General features: G+C 40.6%; 1 protein-coding gene across 1 annotated transcript in view; it reads right to left on the reverse strand.

The window, feature by feature from the left end:
* Nucleotides 1–1111: 1111 nt before the first annotated feature.
* The window catches only part of shisa8b (shisa family member 8b), a 29697-nt gene continuing 8996 nt past the window's right edge, over nucleotides 1112–21812 (reverse strand). The window contains exons 2-4 of the mRNA XM_053341731.1: nucleotides 16306–16430; nucleotides 5561–5674; nucleotides 1112–1668 (exon numbers count right to left, since the gene is read on the reverse strand). Of these exons, the coding sequence (XP_053197706.1) occupies nucleotides 1112–1668; nucleotides 5561–5674; nucleotides 16306–16430 (796 nt within the window). The remainder of the gene's footprint in view (nucleotides 1669–5560; nucleotides 5675–16305; nucleotides 16431–21812) is intronic.

Consider the following 21812-nt stretch of genomic DNA (forward strand, 5'->3'; position numbering starts at 1 on the left):
TGGCCAGATACAGTGATGCAGTCTTGCTAACCAGCTGTTGGATGTAGCTTCATATTTACTGCACAGCCTTGAGGGTGGTATCGATCTTCTCAATTCCCTGAAATGTCACACTATTTCTTTAAGAAGAAAGGAGTGATGTGTTTGTGTAGAAGGACATATGTTTCATCAATGTTGTTACTGCTAGTTGCCACAAAAGGTAATATATTATTCATTGTACCTCCAACTTTAATGGTTTTTGAGTTCTTACTCCTCAGTCTGAACCCACAAAATGGATCTTAAAGGTTACAAACAACATTTACATTAAATACATTGAGCGACAATAGCTGCATGTTTTTTGCACTGACTGGCTCTTTGAATTGACATTGCTATAAAGTATGGCCTCCCACTCCAGTTCAGTCAGCTCCAGGCTTATTGTGGAATGTTTTTAGCAATCAATCCTAACCATGAGTCAGGCTTTTTTTTTGTAGCCCAATGTGTCGGTGACCTACTGTCCCTAAGCTTAATCAGTGTTACTTGGCACACACAAACTCACTGTTTATTTCTGTCAAGTCTGACCTGAAACCAATGTGGAAAATGTTATCAAAGACAAAAGAGTTGGTCCTAATTGGTTTTCTTTGTATTAATTGAGTGAACTGCTGTTATCCCTATATTCTATCATTAAAAACGACCTGTACAACGGGATATATGAGACCACACTGTCGTGCCAAAACTGGTGGTTGAGGTATGAAACATAGAGGAACAGTGATGGCCTAGATGAGCCTGAGAGTGGTTTCAAACAACCTAGGTAGATTCCCTTTCAGGTAGTCAATACAACTTTATGCAATCAATGTACAAGACCCTTTAAATGCTGCTTGAGTCTAATATTATCCTTTTGTCTCCATAATCTTTGATAGTAGATGCTTTACTACACTATTTTCCTTCTTAACATTTCTGTTGCCACTTACCAAAACACCCCTTTCATCTCTTGGATCTGTGTATTTCCTAGAGTCTCCCAGTTTAATATCCCTCTTCTCTCGGGCCAACTGTCCCAAACTCTGGCATGTACCTAACACCAAAGCTTTTTGTTAATATGTTTAACATCACAGCAGGCCGCTCTCTGAGGCCGTGGCACTCAGACGGTCACTTCATTCGTACTGTGGGTGGAGTAGCTCTTTTGTCTTGTGTGGTGGTAGTAGGTGGGTTGGGATGGGTGTTGCCCCTGGACATGCTGGCCGTGCCCTGTTCCGCCTCCAGCTCCTACGTACATTGCTCCATAGGGCTGGCTAAAGAGATCTGGCATGTTCTCTATGCTCTGTTGCCTACGGGTTGAATAGCCGTGTCTCCGGTTGGAGGTGTGCATGGAGGAAGAGGTGTGCATGGAGGAGGAGGTGTGCCCTGGGGCGGAGGCCTGCCTTTGGACATGGCGGCCAGTTGGCTCCCAGGCTTTAAAGGCTGAGCTGCTGAGCAGCGGGTGCGTGGTGGTCTTGGGGAGGCGTGTGTGCTCCAGATGGCTAGAGGGGATGGAGATGGAGAGGGGGGCATGTAGGTCGTGGTGCAGTGGCAGGGGTTGGTGGATGTATGACTTCTCTTTGGGTTGCACTGCCTGGAAGGCAGGAGGCCCCGCAGGCTGGTATTGGGAAAAGTCCATGAGTGGGAAGCTCTTGTAGTAGCTACGAGATGCGCTGTCGGCTGCAAAGAAGAAAGGTGGAAATTGTATGTGAGAAAAAGCATTTGTCAGTACAATAAAGGATCATTTGGGTTTAATAGTTATTTCTTATTCTTCTGGTTTTGACAATCTTTTCATTCTAACAGAAATGCTGATGTCAGAGAACACAGTGATAAGGCCAAACAGAAGTCAGACATGACAAGAAACTTGAAGTTTGCTAAATGTATAAGGTAGAATAAATGGAGGCAAATGGTAAATTTAAGACCCTAACTGTCCGCTTCCTGGTTCACCTTTGACCTACCATACTTATGTTACTTACTTATATTGTGTGTTAACAGTTTTCCTGCACATTGACAGTTTTCCTGTACAACAAGAGTTTATTTTGGACCTTTTGTGCTCACTTTCAATTTTACTTCCAAATAAAGTAGTTCAGGTAATTTGGCAAAACTGTTGACTAGTGTGCAACCTTTTTGATCCTCCAACTGCTTGTGTTTCCCCACATCTTCCCAGATCTCAGCAAACAGTGTTTTCATAACTAATAGAAATGATGGCCAACAAAACGAAGACCAAAATTGTGTTATATTATCATGCATCTGTGTTATATGATTGCTGGAGAATGCTCTGTTTATATCCTTTAACAATTAGGCCACTGAAGCAAACACATGCTATTTTTGGCCACTTTAAGCTCGTTTATATTTGAGAGTCATTTTCAATTTGTCACAGTCTGATGCAGTTCTGAGTCACACACAGAAGAAGCCTTATATGAACTGTCAATGGGAAAAGATAGAGTACGTCATTGTAGGAACACTGACGCCTAAATCACACTTAATCCATGATGCATTTATGGTAGGACCTCCAGGCTCCAACCTGTCAGCAATGTCGGCTTTGTTTGCTCCTCAAAGTATTTTTGTATCTTTTAAAGTGATTCTATGCAACTTTTAAATAAGAAATAGCAATTATATAGCTATAACTGTATAACTAACTTGATGACTCTTTTCTATGACACTGTGACACTACTTTCTACTTTTTTACCCATAAATGTAACTTTTGTTGAGTTTCGGAAAAAAGTAGTAACATAGTCTTGTTTCAAAGGCTTAATGAGAAAATGAAACAATGCAAAAACAGTTGATTTTATGTTGGCCATCTTAGCTAACAAAGGAATCTGAGAGATGAGAAGGTGAAAGCAGAAAACAAGAGTGACAGTGACGCTAAGTGAGAATTGAGTAGAAGGAGGCGAAAGATGATACCCAGAGAGATGGAAAACAAGGATAGGCTGATAATATGAAAGTATGTAAAAGTAGTGCCTTGTGGGGAGGGTCCATGGGAGCCATCAGAAGCACAAAATTACATATTTTTCTCAGATTACAAATAAAGTGGACTTTCTTGTCTGATTCCTTGTTCCTTGTTTAATTCAGATGAAAATAACTTCAAATGAGTGGATAACATAAAGAGAGAGTCAGAAGACAATGGAGGAAACTCAGGATTACAGGATTAGAGGGAGGGTTTGAAGAAGATGAAATGGGAAGGCTGATGATTTAAGGATTTCCAATTGTTGTATGCCCTCAAGGTAAATACTGGCGGGATTCCTCTTTCGCTGGGATACGAGAGGGCAGAAGGCAGTGAGGGCAATAATAAGGGATAAACTGAGTGCAATGGAGATGATGGAAGTAAAGGTATTTGTGTCAGGATGTGGGGACATACACAGTAATGAAGGTTTATAAATACCCTCGCCCAGAGTCTGGAGTGTGCACGTGTATGTGTGTCATGGGCTGGCATGAATGTCACAGAGAATTATTTAAATAAACTAAACACTGAGGTCATCGCCGCCAGCTTCTTGGCTACATGAACGGTAACCTTGTCTTTGTGTGTGCTTTCATCATTTTTGTCCAAAAGTCTGAATCCAAACATTTTTCACTGTTTATCAAAAGAAAATACCTTTTTTTGAACCCAGGTGATACATTGTATAACATTTAACTGATACACATTGAACTTGTCCTGAGACTACATGCTAAGGTTATATGATGATAAGGACTGATATGGATGTATGGTTTATGTTTTAAGCTCCTTCACCATCATCCACAGTGGTAACCTGGAGGTCTGAGATGTTTGCTTTTGGTCGTCCTTCTGAACGTTTACTAAACTTCTTCACCAAGCAAGCTTCGGATTCATAAAAGCAATACTTTGATACTTGGTAACCAAAGAGTAGGATCATTTCTTTTTTAGTAGCCTTTCCAATATCAAAAACAAGGGACAAATGTGTAAGAAATGGATTTAACAGTGTGTTTATTTATAACTGGTGGTTTGCTTGGATAATGGTAGACCTATATTTGTCTAGCCCTGTCTGAAATCGGGCACCCACTGTTCCAAAAATCATCATGAATTTTGATAGGTAAATATGACAGTGTTATCATGGCATGTGCCATGCTTGATTTGGAAAGATTGACAAGCGTAGCAACAGCAACTAAGGAGGGCAGGGCTTAGCAAATGGGCAATACACTGCTTTTAGGTATTTGAACCTTATAAGTGTGTGTGTCCGTAGAAGTGTTTGCTTTTAATGGCCATCTCCCAAGTGTACGTACAGTGTCCAGAAGGATTGCTTGAAAGGGGCTCAGTCAACCCTCCATGATAGTGAAGGGTAAAAAAATCTACCTTGTCAAGAAGTGATTTGCCTTTGGCAGACTGGTAGAGCTTTGTTTTGTTTTGTAATGGGGTGCCTGAGGTTGGATTTAGCTTTGTGGACTATTACACCCGCTAGTCAAGGACAACAACGTTTCATTGTGACCTTTTCTGACATGAAACACCTGGTACAAATCTCCCAGCCCCTTTGTTGTAGTAGGTTGTAGTAGCTTTGCTTTTACATCAGAGATCACATCGAGGCAACGTAGAAGTCCACTTATAAAAAACAACTTAGCAAATAGTGACCACAACAACAAAATTAGAAAACGAGAAATAAAATTGTATATTGAATATTAAATTCAATACAGTAATGTTTTAAAATGAAGTAATTGCTGCCATGAAAAAGGCTCAGGCTATTCTAATCTGTGTTTGAGGTAATGTGAAATATCCAACTATGTCATAGAGTGACTGCACCCAGTCTAGTAATCCTGCTTGCCCTGCCATTTAGTGGCAACAAGTTTTTTCCACATCCTGTGTAGCAGTGATGTACAATGCTACATCACAGCTGGGTGCGGACAACTTTCACATACTTTTTCTACCCTTCCACCAAATTTGGATCTAGGGATTTGGGATTTTTTGTATGGAGCAGTAAAATTTCCATGCACCAGAATGTTCCTTCATAAACTATGAGTGACATAGTGTCCTTGTGTTTTTTATGGTGTGTAAATCAGATGTCCAAACTATGGAATAAGAAAGTTGGGAAATGTATTTTCTCTGGGAGGATGGTTCATTTTCCAGTCACACAGCCTTCATCATATTTGCCCCAGTAGTTTCCTCTTGCTCAAGAGCTCCAGTACTGCCCCCAGAAGCTGCGTTACATGAAATACATATTATAGAGCTCTGTCCTTGGCAGTGACCCATGCTGTCTGGTTAGACTCTGCTAAAATATTGCTGTCCAGTGGGGTTTCAGTATTATAACTCTGCTTAGACAGTTCCACAAGCTTGTCTTTAGGCCAGCTGTGCAATAGGTCTACTGTAAAAGAGACCTGAGTCCACATGAATCACTCATCATGATTTACAGACGATTAACATTATCTACCAATCACACCACAGTGCCAGGCAGGAGCAGTGTGTGGCCTCGTCTTTAAGATCAACTCTCTGTTTGCCAAGAGGCAAAGAGGCCCTTATCAGTTGACAACTACTATACTGCCAACCTACTGTACTTAAAAGGTTACTGTGTCAGTTGGAGTCAGCATCATTTTGTGTGTGTGGATGTGTGAGAGAGAGTGTTCGACTTACCCACAGCTTTGAGGGAGGTATATTTGTTGAGTCCCACCGTGCTGTGGTTGCTGTGTGGATGTGGAAGACCTGGTCCAAATGGACCGTAAGCTGAGTTATTCAGATGGTACTGTTCTGGTAAGAGACAGAGAAAGAGAGAGACAGTCAGTCAGTGGTATTTACAGTATCTTAAGTTATACACATAATCTTTAAAAAGTGCTACAAGTGTTTTATTTTGGAGGAAAAGTTGTGGTCAAACACAAATCCATTTCTGTAGCACTTCTCTAAAACCTCTGTTCTGCCAGAGAGACTGCTCATATTTGATGAGCATATCGGAATTTTACCCTGGAGAACAGTCTTTTCTGTCTCAGGCATGAGATAAATTTAAACTTTTTAAAGGTATACTATGCAGGATTTGTCAGTTGGCATTGGCCCCTCCTCCTCTGAGTGAGAGAGAGCAGCGGTGGTCTGATGAGCTTGAGAATCAATGAAGAGATCAATCGTTTCTCCTCACCTCCGCACAACCCTGTGGGAAGGTGCTGCATTACTGAATTAAGTGAGAATGCAGTCCGCTGTGGCCTCTCTGCTCCGTGTGTGTGTAGCTGCCTTGCCCTCGCTCAAGCAGATACACAGACCCACAGCTCTTTATACATCCATGACACACAGACAGAGAGCAGAACGGAGCAGAGGAGAGAAATGAAGACAGTGGTGTAAACTGGTTGCTATTTTATGAGTCCCGACTTCACACCCATCACACACTTCTAGTGAATCATAAGTGATGGTTGAGAGGGATTACTTTTGTGTGAGTCTAAACATTGTTTTTAAAGAAAATCTTGCATATATACCACAATCTCTCCAAGGTGTTTTAAAGACAACATAACCGTACTCTAGTTGCAGTTATGAAAAAAAAGTCAAAATGCTGGCATTAACCATGGTTGGATTGACCCCTTAGCATGCCCTCAAGCAAAACTGAGCTGTGGGACCCTTCTGAATAACAGTTCTCTCCACCCTGTGCAGTCTGTGAGCAGCCTGTCACCTTAAAGTACCCTTCGTGTACAGTGCACAAAGCAGACTACACATGGCAGCTTCATTATAATTTGCCTGCAGCTCTAGATCCAACCAGTGCTGCTACAGCGTGTTGAAATAATGTAGGCCAAAGTGTGGTCATTTGTACTCTTATTTGGGAATTTGCACCATATCAGCACAGTATATATTGACTGTATAAAGGTACAAAATCTAGGTTCTGACATGGGCCCTTTTTAAAAGAAAGTTCTCAAATCAACTGACACACATTTAGCTTAGAACCTATGGCAACACTGTCTGTGGGCTGCTGTAGAGTTGTACAGAAGGGTCCAATTGTCTAATCAGCTTTAAGTGTCGTGAAAAGGTTGCAATGAAGATGGTAATTTGCAAGAAAAAGCTAAAGTTAGTGCACAGTAAAGCTAAAGGCCCAGGTTTGAAACAAACTAGTTCCCATGAAGTATTGTCCAAATGTTTCTGAAGCCAAAGGTGTTATACACTGCCCCTTTCAGTAGTGGCACACCGGATAGAGACACAATGAAGCATACAACTACACATAACTTTTTGCTGTCAGTGTTACACAAAAAGTTACAAAAGTAGTTGTATGAGGAAAAACAGAGCTTGAAAGAGATGTTCAAACCCCTGGATACCTTCTCACCCTCTCACACATGGTAAAAGTGTAATTTTGGAAGGTTCCAAAATTGTCAGATGCAACCCCATTGGTTTAGCCGCTGTTCAATGCTTGTTCATCAGCCATGCGATGCACTTCTTTATTGTATGCTGACACCTTAAGCAACATGACACACCAAGCTGACAATTGGCCAATGGTGCTGCTGGTCTGTAGCTCACATTTATTGGGAGTTTGTGATTCCCTTAGTTTCTTCCTATTTTTGCCCCCATCTTTTTATTTTTTACAAATGCAAAAAAATGCAAAAAACACAGGCTGACAACACCTGTGAGCAAAGCAAAACCTTACTTTACCAGTTACACTTCAACAACAAATTAGTTTTATTTTCTTTACAGGTTTATTTGTTAATTATAATGCAGAACACTGACTAAGTGCTAGAGGTGCTTGGGGATCAGCTGGCTGCCTTTGTGTTGTGTTCAAGTGCAACTTTTAACAGTGTTGGCAACATGAGGTGATGCAAAGAGTCAGCAGCTGTACAGGGGGATCCCTCAGGTGGGAATCTGTACTGTGAAAACATCACATCAATTATAGATTAACAGGGGTTAAAAAGCATTGCCTTTTTAGCTTGAGGCTGGTGACTTTGGGTGAGACAGCAGCCCCAACCCTGACAGTATGATACAGTATACTTTAATATCCCCCGTAGGGAAATTTGTCTTGAATTCAAATGCTGCAAAAATGATATCATAAAGCTGCCCCCTTAATAATAAAAACCAAACAATATATAAAGAAAGCAACATATACTGTAGCACATCACAACCACAAATTACACATATTGCATATATTACACAGCCAGTGATAAGAAGAAGCAACATATCACACAATCCCTCACATCATATCAAAATTCTATTACACAGCCAGATCTATTGGACAGCCAGCCAGTCTCATGCTAAATGAACTGAGGTTAATGAGCAATGGAACAAGCTAGCTGTGAGAGTGAAGCACTGGCTATTAGCATTAATGAAGTTCACTGATGCAGCCAGCGCACTTGATGTAAGCCTCAGGGATGGACGGACACATATACAGCACTTATAAAGACATGCGCATTACGCACACACACATTAACAACATGCTTTATATTTTGGGAGAGACAGTAATCAAATCAGTGGCATTTAGCTTTTATTGTTTTGACATCTTTATTCTATCAAATGTGTGCTTGTGTGTGTGCCAGAGCCTGATTGTGTGTTAAATTGACAGATCTTTGGACTGAGTAAAAGAGTAAAGCGTATTGATATGCTCGCCAGTCCGATTTGCCATGCACAAGTCAAGTCTGTTTGTGCATGAGTGTGTGTGTGTGTGTGTGTGTGTGTGTGTGTGTGTGTGTGTGTGTGTGTGTGTGTCTGTGGCGGAGCGTCACCGAAGCACGGCATCAAAGACACAAATATTTCATCACATCAGTGTATCAGTGACTGTCAGTGCTAAGACAGAGGTATACATAGCACCACTCCTGAATACAAATCATTACACACACACACACACACACTCACACACTTAAAAGAGACACAGTCATATGTGGTTTAGATGATGAACAGAAAGAGAGAGAGAGCGAGAGAGAGAGAGAGAGAGATGTGGAAGAAAGAAGGCGGGATGTTCTGGTGGAAGAAATTAGAAAATTATGTTGAAGCAAAAGAGGTGGAGAGATGTCAGGGGTTAGTCTTTACAGTAACACCACTTACAACTCTGAGCCTTTACCTTAATCACTGTTCACACACACACATACACACACACACACACGTAATCATTAATGTGAAATGTGCTGTAGTTTAAGCTGATTAGCTCATGAGACGTTTCATATGTTGTAATGTGCAGAGTGTGTATGTGGACATAGAAAAATCATCCAGCATAATCCAGTGTTGCTGACCTCTCAGCATGAGCCAGATTGGTGGATTATGAGGAAAAAGTCCTTTTCATACTGCCATCGTCATCATGATCATTATCTTCATCACCATCATCATTATCAGCATCTTCATTGTCTATTTTTTCCTCATGACCCACAGATCAAGACTCACTGCTGGTATGTGCGTGTATTCACTGGTAATCACGAGAAGCTCAGAGGTCTCAGATGTCTTTAGTGTGTGTGCATGTGCGCTCTATTGATGCTCCGCTCAGCATCAAATAGCACTGGTCCAAATGCTCATCACGTTTCAAGGAATAGTTTGACGTTCTGGGAGACATACATGTTTGCTTTGTTACAGAGAGTTAGATGTGAAGATCGATACAGTCTGATGTTTGCACAGTAAATATGAAGCTACAACCAGCAGCTGGTTAGATTATCTTAGCTCAAAGACTGAAAACAGAGGGATGCAACTAACAAAATCCACCTTCCAGCATCTCTAAAGATCACTAATTAACATATTAGATGTTAAATCTAGGTGTAAAATCTAAGTGTAAAAATTACAAGTTATGGTTTTATGGGGGGTTGTGTGGTGCACTACTTCTTGGCCAGGTGCAACAACTTCCTTGAGCCTTGTTGTGAGTCAAAACTTTATAAGTATGAGAATGTAAGTGTGTGTGTGAGTCTGTGTAAGCCAATACATAAAACAGTAACTGAGGGACTTAGTACAGGTTCTGGTTTGGGATTGTGGTTTTTAAAGCTCCAGCATGGATGCACATTTAATAATTTCTCCGTTAAGTGAACCTGTGAAATCAGGATCTATAAAACACAGAACAAGAGGGCAGGAGCGCTGCTTAATGAGTTATGTAATATCTTCTCTCTCAGTGGGAGTTGCAGGCGCCGGGCGGCTAACATGTACAAGGGTGAAGAAGAGCCTTCCTCTGTATGATCTGTCTGAATGGTGCAGGAGTTTGGAAACAAGCTGGTAGATCAGAGGGAGCAAGAGAGCGAACTGGTCCACAGTGTGTGTTTCACTGGCATATTACAGAATATTAAATGGAAACCTGGTGGAAAGAGACAATATCCCACTCTATGAAGTGTGCTGGTAACTGATTTAGATGAAGACCGAGAAGTAATATTACTTGTTCTGGATCTTTCATGTAAAATTAACAATAGGTGTTTTGGAGACTCCCTCCATTTAAAAAATGTATTACTTCAGTTGGATGTTTGAGCTGTGCAGAATGATTCATATGTGCAGAGTTTGACAGAATACACTGTTTTACCATTCATTGTGTTTTATCATTCAGAAGGGAGAAAGTTTCTCTGTGCTCAAAGAAAATCTGTAATAACAGTCACACATGGACATAAGAGAAGGTACACAGTGGCATTTGTAACATTAGCAGTAGTATTTATGTTAGTGTTTAGCTTAATGCTAACAATGACCATTTGGCTTACATGTTATAATCCACACAGGGACAATTGTACTGTGATTGGAAGTTTTAAAGAACTGGGATTGAAAATTGGCCACAGTATAAATGATGGCTTAAAAAAACAACCCTGCTATAAATTAGATTTAATAATAATGAACCACCCAGACATGAAGCAATCTCTGATTTGCATTTTTTCGAGAAAAGAAGAAGGGTACATTTTTATCTTATCCTATGAACTAGGCTAAAAATTAAATAACAAGCATGGATGCACACAGCGTTGGATATTTTGACTTCACAGCTTGTCTGGAACACAGCAGAAGCACTAATGATGCACCAGCAAGAGGTGGAACATTTAGATTTAGATTCGGGTCAGCAACTTAATAGGAGTTAAAGGAGTTTTTTGATGTAATGGGATTTGTGTTTCTCTCTCTTTTCTCTCTCACCTATACCATCTGCCTGCAATTTCCACTGGCGAGCTATTGTGAATGCTCATGACCGTGAAACACTAAGAAAAGCAGTAAGCCCAGCACATGTTTCTGTATATGATGTGGGTTGGTTTTTTTTGTGTGAATGCACATCTCTGAGTGTATTTTTGTGTGTGTGAAATGATACATAAAAGGAGCCTTAAGTGCCGTGGGGAAAGTGATAAAGGAAAGCGTGCATTGCATGGTGTCTGTCGTCATGATGAAATATGAATGTCCCTGTGACTGTTTGAGACCCAGTAGCAACGGTACGAACAAGCAGACTTAAATGGCCAGAATATAGCAAGAAAGCAGAGTGCGTAGCGCATCTGTCATCAGTGAGATCATATATGAATGTCTGTGCGCATCATCATTAACTGCGGCAGAGTCGGAGCAAACAAACACAACGTTCTTCCACCCCCATGTACTTTATAATCCCTGCTCTGTGAGATCTGCTGAGTTGGTCGTACACATGCCTGATGTCAGAATAATCAACATGACACGAGCAATATGACATGTGCAAGGGAGCACAAATTCATACTGAGATCCTTAATTAACAGAAATAAGTCAGATACCCCTCATGATCCCAGGAAAGAGATAAGAGTTACCCATAACCCAACTCAACAGCAACACAAGTGAAAGAAAGGTGAAATTTGAGTTATAAGTAGTGATTCGCTACTAGGCCAGGCTACTTCTGTAGTCGTCTTTGATAAATGGGTCATTGGTTTTTGCTTCAAGCTTTCTTAGTGCAATGAGTCATGTTTGTTGGAGACTCTTAGAACAAATATGTCCTCGGTTTGAGTCAGCTGCCAATGCTTCATGTAGATCTCAACAAACTGTCTTTGGCTTGAAAGAGTTCTGACTTTTTTACATTTTTGACCTGTAAAGCGAGCGCCAACCACAGATAGTTCGACGGCACAAACATTTGCCTCCAATCAGTTAAAATGTGTTCAATTGCTGTGTGTGTAATGAGCCTGACTTTTTCCAAAGGCCTCTGTCAGCCATCTTGTCTACTGTGGAAAAACCAATACTGTGCATCTGTTTTCTACCCAGGCAATCTATCTAGTGTTCCACTTTGTCCTGCAGCTCTATTGGGGAACATTTTGCATTGTTTAGACACCAGTACAGTGTGTGTCAACCTAAAACCTAGGTGTCTAACAATTGTAGGTGATCAGATTAGTAAAAAAGCACAAATAAAGTAGAAATATTTGTGTAACCCCTGCAGAGTTGAGACAGAGTAGGAGAATGAAGATGTGGGACAGAGGGAAATGATTCATGATGTGAAGCACCGATGTTCTGACCCTCAGATATCAACATGAGTTTTGCTTAAACCCATGTTAAGACCACCAAGAATGCATATGTGTAGGCAGATTTCGGGTTACCAGACAGTCTTCAGGGAAATATTTTGAACTCTTGTCAGACAACGCTGTCAGAGTGTGTTCGGATACGACACAGTTAGGATTTTTGTTTTTATTGGCACAAAACTGCCCGCTGGACAAATGTTTTTGCCATCTGTGTTGATTGATTTCAAACAGTCATTGGACATTTTTGCCCTCTGGGAAGAACCGGGTGTAAAGTGTATAAATATGGAACATTATCATCAATACTGTAGGTATCATAATCAGCACTGGTTATATTGCCAAGTCCTCCAAGGCCTTTAACCCTTGCCAAATGGACTCAAACAATTACTTTCATTCATAGTTTTTTCACTCAATACACAGATTGTGCTACATGCTGTTTCCATTGCGAGGTTCCACCATGTGCTTCTGGCCCCCTAGAAGCTGCTGGATGTTCATGTCAACCCCCAAGCAGAAGCAGTTGGTGGTTCTCAGCAGGGGGGGAGATTAAAACCATCCAGTGTGCAGTTGACAACTAAATAAGACTTAAATGTCTTTAAGGGCTGCAGCAGGAGGAATGGTGGGAGAAAGTGAAGAAATAGAAAAGAGAAATGGGGAATGAAGAAAACACAGTAGTGTAGTAGTTATTTATTTAAAAGACAGAGAAGAAAAGGCAGTATAGAGAAACAGAAGGGACAGAAAATCCTGCACTTGTGTTTTCATTACCTTAAAATGAACCCTTTATATCTACATAAAGAGCAGGTACACTTACATGGAGGCCACCATGTTGCACCGCCTACAGTAGCCCGAAACGGACAAACCAAACACTGGCTGTAGAGAGGGTCTGGCATGTTTTTCGCACTCACTGTAGTTTATCCTAGATGCTTTGAAGGGGAGGGTGAGGGTATTCATTTGGTCGCAATATGCAGTCTCACCACTAGATGCCACTGAATCCTACACACTGGTCCTTTAAGTAAAAGTATCATTCCAGCCACGTAAAAGTTTCCAACACAAGTACGTATGGCACTGTTAATGAGACTCTTAATACTCATTAATGTGTAAGTAGCATTTTGTCGTTGTAACTGATTGAGATGAAGCTAAATAATGTACATACATACAGTTTGGTTGTTTAGGTTGGTATTTCCCAAATTAAAGTCGGGCCCCCTCCAAAAGGTCAGAAGACTTATAGGGGGTCATAGACGATTAATAGTGCTCTATTCACATATGTATTCATTTTTTTGGAATTTGATCTAATCTTTCTTATTTTTTGTATGCAAATATTGGATAATTTCATCTCAAGACCTAATATATAATAGCAGTAATTTAAATAAAACCCTGTAATAAGGTTCAAGGTTGAGATCACCAAAAAAACTGTTGAATATATTTTAAATGTTTTTTGCATATATATATATATATATATATATATATGTGTGTATATGTATCTAAAAACTAGTAACTGTAGCTCCACATTAATGATTGTGTGTGTGTGTGTGTGTGTGTGTGTGTGTGTGTGTGTGTGAGAGAGAGAGAATTTCACTTTGACTGGCAGCTGCAGCAGTTGTTCATGACAAGACCCTTTAGACTGTCTTCCAGCCAAGCATACCAAACACAACTACTGTACACTCACACACAGAAACCAATCAGAGTTGGTCAGCGGAGATGATCCTAACCATCAAAATCAACTGATATGTCTCCATTAATATTTATCATCTGGTAACTGAAGGGCAGAGAAGTTCTGTGCTATCTGGATCACAGACCGGCCTCTGAATTCACACTGTGATCTGAAACTCATTTTTTCATTCACTCTATCATAGCTTGGTGATGTCTTGAGTGAGTTTTTCAATGTTGCTGCTTCTTACTGTACTTCAAACTCTTTCACCACAAACAAAAATCAGTGAACCACTTGGATACAAAATAATGATAACAACACACCTCTTGCTTAAGGTGTTCCACATAATGAATCCAGTTTCTATAATCAATGAAGTACTCTAGATTAAAGCGTTGTGAAATTCTACATAGCGAGAGATGAGAGATAAAAGCTGCAGGGGGCCGCTCATATCAGTGTACCGCTCTCCCTCTCTCTGACACACACACACACACAAACACACACCTCCCTTCACGCACACACGTTCACATGGAGGCGCACACCAATGCATACAAATTCCTTCACATCGCTGGCACATTTAAAAACACGACTGGTCAGCTGAAGCTTTGCAAAATCAACCAAATCTTGGACACGACAAACATGGTGGCACTGTCACTCTTCATCTCATCATCCAAAGTGATGAGCGGCCTTGTACCTGGTCAGAATCTGTGAGGTATGCACGCTGCTGTATCTCGATGTATAGAAAATGGCACATGCTGCCTGTAGGGGTGCAGCCTGATTACATTAACATAGTAATTAGACTGTGTGTGTGTGTGTAGTGCATCAGTGTTGCACGTGCAACAAGCATGTGTTCTACTTATAGACAAAGATGCTCTATTGTTCACTCTCACTCTGTCCTCTCCCCTCCGCCACACAGTACCTGAACACAGTTTGTCTCTCCAGCTATAGCCTAACAGACTATTCATCTTATTTGACTGTTTTTCATCTGAACAGAGAACAGATTGATCGTCATGATGGCTGTGTGGTGAAATGGTGCATGTAGACAGCAATTATTGTGATGTTGAGCACATGCATGTCTACGCAGCAGCAGATAAAAGCCTCAGCGTGACACTTTGTTGTGTGTTCCCATCACGGTTAGGGCGTCATGCGATTGTTCAATTCTGACAATCTAATTCTGTAATGCCCTAGACTCGTAATAGATTTGAGAAACCAAAAGGCAGCAACCAAAAAAACACCTTTGTGCCAAAAAAACAGACAAAAAGCCAACGTGAGCCAGAGTTGTAAGTTGTAGTTTGAATCCATGGGTTTTAACTCTATCACACATGTGAGCTCGAATAAGACACATAAACTGGATATTGGGATGAGGTGTGTGTGTGTGTTGTGTGTGTGTGTGTGTGTGTGTGTGTGTGTGTGTGTGTGTGTGTGTGTGTGTGTGTGTGTGTGTGTGTGTGTGTGTGTGTGTGTGTGTGTGTGTGTGTGTGTGTGTGAGAGAGAGAGGCAAAGAGAGAAGGGAAGCCTCTGGGAAAAACAAGAGTGACAGACTGAGAGAGCTCTGACTCTGTGTTTAATGTGTGTGTGGCTTTGTGTAGCATGTGTGTAATGTACAGTAGTTGACAAGAGGGAAGAGTAACATTAGGTTTGCTTGTAGGGCTTTAAGTGCTGTACATTTGCTCGATTCACTTCTGTTGGTGGACTTTTTTACAATGATAAATAAGCACTTTTCTTCCCAACATCAGTTTATTAATCTACAAGAGCTCTGACAGTCCTCCTTCCCTTCAAACTTTTAAATTATTTGGTTTCAACTTTCTGATATAGATTATTTTTTGTCATGCAAGAAGTCAGACATCATATGTTTCTTAAAATAAAAGCATATATCAAAATGTATATATATGTAATGAGATTTATACAGTTTGATTTCATTCATATGCAGATAATTTACAGTAGAATGGTTACTTTACTTTAGGGCAGATTAACATGCAATTACAGTAAATGAGATTTCTATTACTGTATGAATATCTTTAATGTGTGTGTTGGTAATATGAGACTTATTTGTATATGCATGAAAAGATTATGTGTATCATATAATGCTCTTTCTTATGAAAACAGAGAAAAAAGAGAAAAAAATGCAAAATAGTCTGAAACCAAACTGCTCCTTGAAGTTATGTTTTTGTATTATAATATATTACTGGCATGGGAGTATAATATTCACTGACTTCACACACACAAATACTGTGTTGGGATTGGTCCAGTGTGTATCTCTGCTCCTTCTGTGTTGGCTTTTGTGCTTTTTAAGCGCTCACAGCCTGTGTGTGTTAATGTATGTGTCTGTCACTAAGCCTGTGGAGAGTGTCTCTGTGCCTGCGTGCTGGCACACTCTCTCTCACTCTACTCACCACTCCTGCTGCGCAGCATCCTGGCTGAGATACCGTTGGCTCTCCCTCCGCTGGGTGAACTTGCCGTGGCGTTTTCCACTGAGCTCACCTCGCCCCCCTGCTGCTTCAGCAGGTCTGTCAGCGTCCTGTAAGCCAACACACACACACACACACACAAACACTTAAAGGCTTGTAGTTGTTTCTCCAATGAAAAACCAGGTTGAATCAAAGTTCTACATTTGTAAAACATTATAAAACACTTAAAAACACAGTTAAGATAGGAGCTACAGACTACTCATTGATCAAATCTGAGACATCACTGCTGCTGATGGTTTAGAGGTCCATGTGATAATTTCATGAAATGGACTGTATAAATAACCACAGAGTTGTGCGTAATGACAACTCCTCTGGTTGTTGGAGAATCTCAGCGGTGCAACACAATCTGTGAAACTGCACTTCTTCTCTCCTGTTTGTTTCATTGACAGGTATACAGCCTGGTGGAGCAGGCAGCATATTGATATGAAAACAGCTGGTTTAGGGCACGTGTTCATCCATTCATGCCTACTTGTACAAGTAGGAATGAGGCTTGTGCACGTTCACCTAGATCCACAATAAGAGAGATTTCTGAAACAGAAGCATGTGTACAGTACACACAGCTTTATAAATCTGATCAAACAAATGTGTACACATATTTGTGGCTTTGTGCGTACACACAGATTTAGTTATGAATCTACAAAGAGTTTGATGAATCTGGCCCCAGGTGATCAGTAAGCTGAGTAAATTGTAATAACCAAGGATTTCTGTGACTGGCGGAACATTTTGTTTATTCAGTATCTTTCTGTGTGTTCACATTGTGACACACAAATGCTGCCCGTCCTCACCATGGATAGAGGGATGGATAGAAACAAATACACATATGTAAAGCTCATATATCCAGTAACCAACAGTCCAGCAGCTGAATGACAGATTCAGGTAAACATGGTTAGCTTCTGTGTACAAACACACAATATTATATGTACAAAAACCAGGAAGGCCAGAAATCATAATTCATACCATCCTTAAATCTGAAAATAGATCTAAAGTGGCCAGATGAAATATTCACAATTGAGACATCGCATAACTTGATTTCAAAAATATCAGTCCGTCAGTGAACACGTTTAGAAAAATCATCTGCTATCCTCACCACAGGGCTTTTTCCAACAGCTGGAACTCCTGCATACGCCACACACACATGCAAGCGTTACATTTACAGTACGTCCCTTCATCCCAAGGGAGGGTGTGTTCACTGAGTGTGGGGAAAGCCTGTGTGCGTATTGTTATGTATCAAGTGTTAAAAGAGATGGGGTTGTGTAATTCTACATCTGGTGAGAAGTGTGTGTGTGTGTGTGTGTGTGTGTGTGTGTGTGTGTGTGTGTGTGTACTGTAACAGTGGTTAACAGATGTTAACAGTGGTACAGATCATGTGGAATCACCCAGCAAACATTGAAAACTGTCTCTTATTTCATTTTTGGATGCTTTTGCCAATTATCTGTATAATATTGTGCAGATGTTGACCCAACCATGCACACTTCATTCACTTCAAGCTACATCAGGAGTATGAAGCCGCTGCCTGTATCTTGGCATGGATACTTGTGTCATGTGACTCTCTATTTTGGAAGAATCTTTTACTTCACTAAACTGATTAGATTAGGCCAAATAACATAAAATAACTTTTTTTCCACTGTGAAGACATTTTCAGCAAAAAAAGTGGCACATTTACAACATTCATATGGTTTTGTTCAACCTTGAGGATGATTTCCAGTCAGCTGTATTTGACTGGCGGCGTGTTTTTGCTGCATAACATACGGGAACGATCTCCTGCAATATGGTCGTGTTTGGACTCAGGGCTTGTTGTTTTTGGATTCAAGAAATGCAAAAGGAATCACAGGATCACTCACTCACACATACACACACACACACACACACACACACACACACACACATACACATACATAAATATATTTGCACTTTCCTATGCAAGGACTTTCCATCCATTTAATCAATTTACCATCAGATGAAGACACATGCTACCCGACCACCTCAAACCTCCTTTTCACAGCTTATGACACCTCCCTCCTTGTCTCTCACACACACATATACACACACGCACACATGCTCATCACTTTGAATAAACACATTTCCTCTCTCTGCGCACTTGCTGAATTTACAGTGTTGATGCTATTTCACTCCCTTGATCAATAATTCAAACACCGGTGCCTCTGTTCCGCTAACAAGCTCGTACTCTTATCCCCCACTATCACACACACACACACACACACACACACACACACACTCATGCGCACAGGTACACAAAACACACAGAACTTAAGAGTATGTCCGACTTGACAGCGACAGCCACTGGCAACGTGTTCACACTCAACCTGCCAAATAGAAAAACGAGACCCTCTGGCCACTTCTCTGATCATCTACAAACTGAGTAATGGTGTCACAGATGCCAAAAAAATGGTTCCTGCGGGGATATTGTTTATGGCATGAAGCTGTTTTGGTGTCAGCTACGATAAAGCTGCTTATTTTATCAACCAAAAGTATCACATGTGGTTAAATGGTACGTGTGAACAGTTTGTGCGAGTGAAACGTTGTAGAGGAACCCTTAAAACGAGGTACAGCTACTCTGATTAAAAGCTTTCTGGGAAATGTAGGAAATCACAAGCTCAATTAAAAGTAGATGAGGCATCCTGGAGGAAGGTGGGGAAGCCAAAATTAAAATCACATCAAAATAAGACACTCAAACACACACTTCTGTCTGAGTCGCACCCTATTTATCAAACCTGATTCTGCAACAGCAAATTATTCATTCATTCAAATCAATTCAGATCTTAATCATCTTACTGTGGATCCTTTTGTACACACTGTGCATGTAAAAGTGTGTGTTAGATTATGACACACACAAATTGTCCCCTTCTAAATATTTGCATGGCACAACAAAGAGATTTTAAACACCTCCTGATCTCTCTTCCTCTCTCCTCTTCTTTCTTCCACTTTTCAATTCTTTGTCCTTCCCGTCTCCTCATTCTTTCCCCTCAACTAAACTCAGCCCTAAATCTGTCTCTTTCTCCTCTACCTACTTTTTTAAACCATACCATTTGTCTTCCTCTCCTCCAGTCTCTCTCTCTGTCTCTCTGCTTCTCATCCCCTCTGTGACTCATTGCCGCTCGGCGCCTCAGGTCTCCACGCACTTTTCTCTTGGCTCGCCACTCAGACAACTTGCTGATTTGGACTTTTAATCCGCAACAAAAATTGCACCTGTCTCCAGGCGATGTAGTGTTTGTGGAGTGTTGGCTGAGCTTCACGAGAGTTACTGCGGCTGGCGTGCAAAGATGGACGTGCAGCTGGTTAAAGTATTAGGAATCACAGGTTGATGTAGACTGACAGAAAGAGACTGTCTAAGCTTATATATTTCCAGTGTACTTCTAGACTTCCTGTTCCTGTCTTACAATAAGCAATGCATTAACATGGAAGAATCCCAGTTCTTCTAGTTTCATCTAACCAAGTGGTAACTACTGGGGATTGAAGCTGGAACCAATGCAGAAGTACCTTAAAGTGAAATGCCATCCTGCTAGATCCAAAATATCCCTGACTCCAGTGGATCATGTTCTCTGTAGAAATACTGAGTGAATCACTTTTTTTATGAGTCATTATGGTCTCATTCGTTAAATTTGTGCTCTCTAGTAAGTGTGCTTGGTTGTTACTGTCATCACCTCTTTCAAACCTCTCAGAATACACAGTATCTCTAGCTTTTCCACCATGTAAAGAGTTTGCAAACTGAGTGATGTCATTAATATGCAGCATAGCATTGCATTTGCATTCATTTGTGCCTGTCCTTTACATTACTCTAATCAACCCCAGCAGGAATTTGTGAGAATTTAAACAAATTCAACCAATGCTCACATCATTCACCAGTTTGCATAACATGCTTGCATAAAATAGCTACACTTCCCAAAATAAAATGATGCAATGCCATGAACCCAGGTCAGGTTAAAGATCTGCGGCAACTTTACCTTATAGTCCTTGTAAATGCTTAAAATGACCATTGTGCTTTGTTATGCTGAATCCATTTCTTCAGGCAGCAATCACTCTTGTTTCAACAGTCGCAGATGTTTTCTCTACTAATGTCCAATTTGGAAAAAGTTGCATTTTTACTGCAATATTAAACAAGAAAAACATAAAACTTTTAATAATGTTAGGCTCCAAAAGCTAAAAAAACACATCTCTACTCTGATTTTTGGCAATTAAATATATACTAATTTTCTTCCTGATTCCTACTGTTGCAAAAACCTGACAGAATATGATGCTTCAACTGTATATAAAGCTAATATTTTCCATGATTAGCCTTCATGTAGCATGTTATGTAATGACAATGTTCCTAAAATCTGAGATCATCAGAACCTCCATGCTCCGCCATCACATCACTGCCACAGTGAGATGAGACTTTGCTAATGTCCTGTAACAATCAATTACCCACCCAGATCACTCAGATCAGAGTGCGCGCACCCACACACACATACACACACACAGATTAGTTACAACTAATATCATTGAAAGCAAACTTTGAAGCACTGAACCCATCAGAGAAATCCCCCCGCTGCATGTCTCTGTGTCTCTTTGCAGCACGGCTCCATTGATCGCTCTAATGTAAAATGTCCTGAATACAGTCAGGCTGATATGTATGGTCAGGACACACCGTGCAGTGTCATACCCTAGTTCTAGTGCATTAACACATACATTATTGATCCTGTAACTCCACATGTGGATGCAAACATCCATCCATCATTTTATCTCTGCTTTTATCGCTTCTTCCACTTCATTTACAATTACATTTTCATGTTTTTTTTTAGCTCTGGTGCTATTTATCTGATAGCTACTGGTGATGTTATTCAGCCTTGGTGTTATGTCGCAGTATGTGGGAATGATAAACACATAATGACAGTCTGAAAGAGCCAGATTAGCCTGTTGAAAGCTGTGCTGTGTGTATTTCATCTCTGACCTTTTCCTTAGGACAGCAGTTAACCTCCATCTGCACACACACACACACACACACACACACACACACACACTAACACACTCTGTGTTGTCTATCCATTAGACTCATCAATCCTCTCCTTTTGTCATTTTTCTCATGCTTTACTTTTACAATCTGTCTTCTCCCAAAAATCACATTCCACTTTCTTGACATTATCCTTCATGCAATTTATCTATTAAAAACAGAACTTTTAGATAATCCTTTCTACTGATAAAGAAAAATATCTCCGTATCACAATCTCTTTATTTCCCCTCTGTTGTCACTGCTCTCTCGTCGCTCCCTCTTTTCATCAAAGGTGCAGTAAGAGTAAAACCAGATTTGCTGCCACTGACGATTACTGATAAAGAGTGAGAAGTTGACATTGTGCATCTCACATATAAAAGCCTGCATATACAGTAAAAATGTGTTTTTGTGGCACTGCAGTGGGTTTATATCTCTGCTATTTTAG

This window comes from Scomber japonicus, chromosome 20 (genome assembly GCF_027409825.1).
Source record: "Scomber japonicus isolate fScoJap1 chromosome 20, fScoJap1.pri, whole genome shotgun sequence".
In the NCBI taxonomy this organism is placed as follows: Eukaryota; Metazoa; Chordata; class Actinopteri; order Scombriformes; family Scombridae; genus Scomber; species Scomber japonicus.